This window comes from Vicia villosa, linkage group LG3 (assembly GCF_029867415.1).
Source record: "Vicia villosa cultivar HV-30 ecotype Madison, WI linkage group LG3, Vvil1.0, whole genome shotgun sequence".
In the NCBI taxonomy this organism is placed as follows: Eukaryota; Viridiplantae; Streptophyta; class Magnoliopsida; order Fabales; family Fabaceae; genus Vicia; species Vicia villosa.
In genome coordinates this window covers 84524702-84533060 of record NC_081182.1, presented here as the reverse complement: position 1 = coordinate 84533060, position 8359 = coordinate 84524702, and the positions used below count along the sequence as shown (strand labels likewise).

Sequence of the window (8359 nt, the reverse complement as noted above, 5' to 3'; positions counted from 1 at the left end):
ATTTATTTTTGAATAAGGACCACCATGGAATAATTGTTTATGTTTATGGCAGTTGCTCATAGAAAAAGACTTCTATTAAAATTGTCCTCTTATTAAAATCGGTGACTTTGTATTCTTTATAAATGCCATTTACCTCTCTGACTGTCACATGCAAAAGGAATAGGATTATACTTCTCTAAACAAAATAAGTATGTCTGCAGATCTTAATTTTCAATTTTAAATTCTGTAGACCCTACTTATCAAAAATAATAAAATATTCACGATTCAGTTCATGCAGCTTACTTGGTAATTGTACAAACAAAAATATATTCTTACACTAAATTTTACACCTATACCGTATGTACGGACGATACTGTTCATGTACGGCAAACACTGTTCATGTACAGACGAATACTATTCATGTATGGACAGATACTATTCATATACGAAAGTTTATTTTTAATACCTGGACGTGCATTAACCAACTTCATTACTGCATTAACCAAGTTTTTACACTGCATTAACTAAGGTTGATGACTGCTAAAAAGTATTTTTAATACCTGGATGTTGCATTAATCAACTTTATTACGGAATTAATCAAGTTTTTACACTGCATTAACCAAGTTTGGTGACTGCTAAAAGTTATTTTTAATATCTGTATGTTGTATTAACCAACTCGATTACTGCATTAACCAAGATTTTACACTGCATTAACCAAATTTAGTGACTACTGTACTATTGGATGTAAATATTAGTGTAACAATTGGGTGTATAAATAGCATTACTCTTATACAAAACATGTCACTGTAGGTTTGCATATTCGATTTCATGATATCTTAGTTATTTCTTTTTAATAAGTTAAATTTCAGCCGGTCGATTAATAGATAGATAAAAAAATAAAAGAATTAGTCAGTTAAATTTTGTGCATGTATAAGCCCATTTTCATTGAGGCAATCATAGAACTTGGAGTAAAAAGAAAAAGACTAGAATTCAATTATTTGGAGCACATAACTAGAAATGTTCAAACAACTAAGAGGAAACAACCAACAAGAAAAGTGGAACACAAAAAAGTTATTACTTAATATATTCTTACATATTCTTCCACAAAACAAGTTGAAGCAGATCAAAACATGCATAGAAAATACAAACTAAAAGCCTCAAAAGTTGTTCATGTGTGAACTATTTGAATACATGTAAATTAAACAAGTCCAAACTCAATATGTACACAACATAGTACTACTCATTAAACAAAGACTTCATAGAAAACTTTCAAAGACGAGAATGTGCCATAATCTGGTCATTGTTTTGATTGACTTGATTATTATTAGTCTTCTTGTTCTTGTTTTTGCTCTTATTCTTATTCTTCTCATCATCATCATTCATCACAAAACATTTAGCTTTGACTCTTAGTTCAAATTTCTGAATTTTACCTGTCGAAGTCTTTGGTAATTCCTCCATAAAAACAACCATCTTAGGTACCATAAAGTGCGGTAAATTCTTCCTGCAATAAGCAATTATCTCATCCTCAGTAATTCTAGAATAATCACTTTTTTCATCTTCATCTTTTTTCATCAGTGACACAAAAGCACAAGGACTTTCACCCCATTTTGGATGTGGCATTGCAACAACAGCAGCTTCTAAAACCTTTGGATGACTGTAAAGAACATTCTCAACCTCCACACTGCTGATGTTTTCGCCTCCGGATATAATAACATCTTTCGATCGATCTTTGATTTCCAAATAACCGTCTTTATGTATAACACCAACATCACCGGTTCTAAACCAACCGTCTCCGAACGCCTTCGCCGTCGCCTCTCCGTCTTTGAAATACCCCATCATGATTCCACTTCCTTTCAAAACAATCTCCCCCATTGTTTTCCCATCTCTCGCCACGCTCTCCATTGTTTCAAGATTCTTCACATCAACATCAGCCAGAGTTAGAACACTCACACCCTGCCTCGCTTTCAGCATCGACTGCTCCGTTTTCGGTAACTCGTTCCATTTCTTCTGCCACTCGCATACAAGTGCTGGCCCGGTTGCCTCCGTTAGTCCATAGGCATGTGTCACATGAAAACCGAGCGGCTCGATTTTCTCAAGCAGTGACGCGGGCGGAGGGGCTCCTCCGGTTAGTATATTAACCGGAGCTTTTATCGGCCTCTTCTCGCTCGCTTTCGCTCCTAGAATAGTGTTGAAAATAATCGGCGCGCAGCACATATGTGTCACATTATAGAGATTTATAGCTCTATATATATCAAACGCTGCCGTGTTTCTGATACAAACATTAGTACCTCCTCTTGCAGCAATTCCCCAAGTGAATGTCCAACCATTACAGTGAAACATCGGTAATGTCCAGAGATAAACAGGTTCACTACCCATTTCCCATCCAAGGATCAAACTCAAAGTGCTAAGATAAGCACCTCTGTGACTATAAACAACACCTTTAGGTTCTGAAGTTGTACCTGATGTGTAATTCAATGCAATTGGTGACCATTCGTCTTGAATCTCTTCCGGAATGTAATTCGGATTACCGTGACGAACCATCTGTTCATACTCGAGTTCGCCTAGCCTGACTCCGGTCGGAGTGTTTATGTCGTCTATGACTATGACTAGCGGAAGTGATGAGTAGTTTTGTTGATCTTTTTCTTCCATGAGTATTCTCAAAGCATCTTTTGCTTTGGATACGAATTCGTAGTCCACAAAGAAAACTTTGGATTCGGCGTGGCGAAGGATCGTCGCTATGTTCTTTGCGTCGAGACGGATGTTGATTGTGTTTAGCACAGCTCCTGCCATAGGTACTGCAAAATGCATCTCATACATTGCTGGAATGTTAGGTGCCAACACCGATACCTGTTTCATTAAACAAAATATAATTATAAATCACATGAATCTTAATTAGAAGTTGATATTATAAGGGAATATTCTCTTTTCAAGTTTATTGAATAAACAACGTATTTAATTTTTTATATAGATTAGATATATTAATTATTCAATAAGTCTGTGGCTAAATCTGCAAAATCTGCGGCTGCATTTATATGCATGCATGAGACTTACAACATTGTTTTTAGCGATATTGAGAGAGCGGAGGGAGGAGGCGAGGCGGCGACAGCGGTCATAAGTTTGAGACCAAGTGAAACGGGCAGCATCATGGATGACAGAGAGACGGTTTGCATAAGATGCAGAAGCTCTCATCAAGAAAGTTAAAGGAGTGAGTGTAGTATAGTTTGCTGGACATTTTGGCAGGTTATCCATTTAGAAACTTTGTATATGTTGAAGAGTAGAGAGTGAGAATAGGGAAATTTTTTTGAGAAAATGTGGTGTGTTGTGTTGTGGTTAAGAATGAGATTAGGGTGTGGTTTATATACAAAATTTGATGTGATTGGGAGGGTAGATTCAATTGAAGACCACGTTATTTGTGATGTGTGTGGGACCAATGAATTTAGTGAGTAAGAAGTTGCAGTGAAGCTTGTGTGTGGAATTTATTATAAAACTGGAAATTGCTTTGATAGCACTAATTGTGTCAATTATAACACATGGTTGTTGAATAGTTGACCTTGTTGATTTATTTCTTGTTTTATGCCACTATGTGCATCATGTTGTATTGTACCAACAACATATTCACTTGAGGGACTAATGGTGAAAATAAATAAAAGAATATAATACATGTTCATATACTAGGTTTATGTTAAGATTGATTTTTATTAAAAAAAAATATTAGTTTTAAATTATATAGTGCACTTCGTTAACTATGATTTTTAACTAGTAGTTAGTTTTAAATTATATAGTGCACTTGGTTAACTATGATTTTTCATTTGTAGTTAGACCCGTGCGAGGCACGGGTTAAAATTTCTCTAAATAAAAAAAATATTTCTTATAATTTATAAATAAAATTATAGTAATATTATAATTTATTATAATATGTCTTTGTTATTAGTAATATATATAAAAAATTTAAATAATAAAATATTTATTGTTAATAGATATATTTGTTATTTAACTATAAAATAATTTTATAATTTATAAATTATGATGTTAATTTAAAAGGATTAGAATCAGTGAAATGATTACATCAATAATATATAACTCATTTTTCTATATATTATCTTTAAAAATATTTTCTCTTAAATTAAAAATAATTTCAAAACAAAAATATTAGTAACATAAATAATTTAAAAAATAATATATTTTTCTAGTGTTTCAATAACCATATAAAAAAAAGGACACATAAGTTGGAGAAAATATGAATTTTTAGAAAATATAATACAAAATCTTAAATAACTATATGATAATTTTAATTAGATTAATTGAGCTATGAATGTAACAATAATAATGGTAATTAAAATTAATATATGTCATTTAAAAAGAAAAAATTGTGTTTAATTATGTTATACACTTATAATGTTATATGTCATTTGGAGAATTTGAATAATTAGAAGTTAAATATGAAATTGTGTTTAAATTTTTTTTTTAATATATTTTAAAAAATAACTAAACACATTAAAATCAATTATACACCTTATTATAAATAGGTTTAAATTCACTTTTGCTCCATCTATTTGATTTGTTTATTATTTTATATTATAAAAAAATAAAAGTAATAAAATTTTAAATTAATTATTTTGTTGATAGAATAAATATTTTTTAGCTATTTAACTTATTTTAGAAATAAATTAATTTAAAGAATAATTAATTATTATTTGATGAAATAATAAATTATAAGTTACAGAATAAATTTTAACACAAGCGGGACTTGAATTCCATTTCCAAGAGATACATGTGCACTAAGTTGTCAATTGTGGCAATAACCAGTTTGTTAAACCGGCCCCGAAACTATATTTTTATTAATAACTGAAGAAACTCATTCCTACCCAACCAATTCCCAGCTTCAACACTTTTTTCTTCATAGGTACTACTACCGCTTCAAATGTAGAACAACATCATTACATGCCAAAAGGCCACAGTCACCGTCACTGCATCAATAAAGCCAAACAACATCATGACATGCCAAAAGGCCACCGTCACCGTCACTGCATCAATAAAGCCAAACAGTTCAAATAATAATAATAATAATAATAATAATAATAATAATAATAATAATAATAATAATAATAATAATAATAATAATAAAATAATAATAATAATAATGTCATCAAATCTAAAGCACTTCACAAATAACAATTTTCAAAATTTTCGTAGATCTCTTAACTCATAATACAAATAGAATTTAATCACCATTGCACCTAAATTACGAACACAAATGATTTGATGTAGAGGATCAGAGAAGCAAATAGGATCAAAGAATAAATTGAATATATACATAAAATATTTCTCCAATGTTTTTTGTGTTGTATACATAACAACTAACTCAGTATCCAACAAAGAATAATTGAATATATACAATAGTAGAATGAATACAGCTCCTAAAGCAAGGTACGATTCACATATGTTATGGTTGTCATTGTAAAGCATGGTTAAGTATTAAAATGCAGTATGTGTTCATAACAGATAAAGCAAAATATCCAATGAGGTTTATCATTTAAAGCAGGCATAGTCACACAGTGAAAATAGTTTTGATTGGACTTATAATTATATGAAACAAAGATATATGATAGACTTATATTTGGTTAGAGCTTTGCGGTAATAGAAATATCAAAAAATGCAAGTTCACATGATTAATATAATACTATGATTAATATCTGATTAATATAATATGATGATTAATATCTAATAGTTTACTGCATCACTTGACTCAGATAGTCATGTAGTAAAGATCAAGTAAATTTGACATGAATCTAAAAGATCAATAAGTTTAGCAATACAGTAAGTTTAGTGATATAGTAAAGATCACGGAATTTTTATATGAAAAAAAATACCAACTCGTGTCGGCCTTTGAAATCATACTTCACCAAACAACTATATACACAAAGCCCCGCGACACAAATCAAATATTGACTTTATGTTAGTTTTGGTATCTTTTTCAGTTCCGCAGCGAAAAAAGTTGCTTCAACATAGCTGCTTCCTTTAATATAATAGTTAGGAGGTGAAATGTTATTGAAAAATTGTACGTGGACTACTTTATAGACTACTTTTGTGGCTGAATTCCTTTAAGACTGTACAGTAGAAACAACATAACACCCAAAGCCATGATCAACATGCCTCCTTTACACTTCTTCATTTTCATTAAACATTGCAAGTACCATAATAGATTTTTCTCATACATGCAATTAACAAATAAAATACCATTTTTAATTGATAGTTGAGATTACACAAGAATAGTTAGTAAAACATCATAAAGTCTTATAGATGGAAAATTCTCAATGGAGTTACCTGCCATCCAAGGAACCTACAATGCATTATTTCTATGTAGGGCTGGAAATGAGTCGAGTTGAGTCGAACTCGCCTCAGCTCAGTTCGACTCGTTAAGAATTGGCCGAGTTCGAGTTCGAGCTCGAGTTCATGACGAACTTTTTTTTCAGCTCAAACTCGACTCGCTAAGAATTGGCCGAGTTTGAGTTCGAGTTCGAGTTTATCTCGAACTTTTTTTTCAGGTCAAACTCGACTTGTTAGAAGTTCACGAAAATCTCGATTCAACTTGTTAGGTTTATCTTGTTAGGTTCAACTCGCTTATTTCACGAACTTAAAAGTAATTTTTTAAAGTATATATATATATATATATATATATATATATATATATATATATATATATATATATATATATATATATATATATATATATATATATATATATATATATATATATATTTGACATTTTAAATTAATATTTTTTTAATTAAAAAACATAGAAATAAAATAAAAGTTATAAGATTAGAATTTATACGATGTTAATTTTATTTGTATAATTATTTGTAGAAATATTTTGCTCACTAGAGAATATAAATTATCAATTAAAACCGTTAGATTAAGATAAAATATGATACTAAGATTTAGAGAAAATATACAATCGAGTTGACTCATGAACCTAACGAGTCGAACCATGTATAGTTCAAGTTCAGCTCATTTAGTTAACGAACTTAGTTTTTAGCTCATACTCATCTCATTTGGTTCATGAACCTAGTTCAACGATTTAATTTTCGAATCGAGTTTCAAACTATTTTCGAGTTAGTTTGGTTCATTGCCAGCCCTATTTCTATGGTTGATAATTTAAATTTGATAAACACAACATATATAAAACCTTACCAAGTAAGCCATCCATGCAACTTTTCCACCAACCAAGGACAATTCTTTAAAATCATGCATTCCAAAACTGTATTACAATAGGGATTGTTTGTAATCTGCTAATGACGATCGAACCTCCTAACCACACAACTACAAAATCAGACCCATCCAACACAGGAATCCATCACCAAATTGCCTTCATGACCACTGATATATGTTTAAAAAAATATATCATGGGTAATTTGGGAAAACTACTATCAATAGTAAATTAACTTTAATATCATGAAAAAATGTTTGAAAATTTATTTCTTCTTTCCAGCCTTGGCAGCATCACCACATTAGTTTGTATGAGATATCATCGTAACATATGTTAAAAATTTAAGGTTTCATAAAACAAAATATGTAAAATGGAAAATTAACAATACCTTCTTTACTCCCCCAATCTTTTTGGCACTGTTCTTTCTCTCTTTCATTTGCTTTCTTGACTTCTCAACCTTAGCATAAAGCCCATTCTACAAAAACAAAATTCAAAAGGAACACAAATTAGAATTCCTGTTAAATAAGCCTGGCATTTATTTATGCAGAAAAAATTAGGTAAGAACTTGAAGACATAATGAGAAGGGAAATGGTTGTGCTGGTAACAGAACGGGAAAATCCAGATCTTGGCGGTGAAGTCGACACGGGAGAAGGGGTTGAGGGCGGAGGTGTAGGTTTTGCATCAGAGAGGGGCGTAAGGGAGGTGGGGAATATCGGGATGAGGGCGGATCACAACGATGGCGGCGGCGAGAGGGGTGACGCACTTGCTGGCTTCGACTTTGCTTCGTGGCTAAACGGTCCATGTCATGCGAACTCCGTCGACACCTTTGGGATATGTGCTGGAAATCTCCGACATGTTTGATTTTGATTTTTATTTGGGAATCAAGATGAAAAGGTTATTATTTCTCTCTGGCTGGGTTACACCCTTGCTTGCACAGACGGACCACAACCATAATGCTGCAAAATGAAGTTAAAGAATGACAACACACATTCAACGTCAATACTAATCAGTCACCTTTTCACTCTTAATAAATTACACTCTTCTTTTAATATAATCATAAATTCTTGCCAACTTCTCTTTGGGACAAATTTCACTTATTTATACCCATAAATTCTTAGGGGTTTCGCACAAATAAAATACAACAAAACCTCTAAATCAAAAAATTACTCG

General features: G+C 31.5%; 1 protein-coding gene across 1 annotated transcript; it reads right to left on the bottom strand.

Moving 5' to 3' along the window:
- Positions 1-1050: 1050 nt before the first annotated feature.
- LOC131656244 (trans-cinnamate:CoA ligase, peroxisomal-like) lies at positions 1051-3318 on the bottom strand. Its single transcript, XM_058925998.1, has 2 exons — positions 3031-3318; positions 1051-2826 (listed from the first exon to the last, which is right to left on the bottom strand). Exons 1-2 carry the CDS (start codon positions 3226-3228, stop codon positions 1249-1251), a joined length of 1776 nt encoding a protein of 591 aa, XP_058781981.1. The 5' UTR covers positions 3229-3318; the 3' UTR covers positions 1051-1248.
- Positions 3319-8359: the final 5041 nt, after the last annotated feature.

Excerpts from the sequence above, each read along its gene's own strand:
- LOC131656244 (XM_058925998.1), bottom strand. The coding sequence starts at position 3,228 with ATGGATAACCTGCCAAAATGTCCAGCAAACTATACTACACTCACTCCT. Across the intron at positions 2,827-3,030 it reads ATATCGCTAAAAACAATGTT|GTATCGGTGTTGGCACCTAA; the intron begins GTAAGTCTCATG and ends TTAATGAAACAG.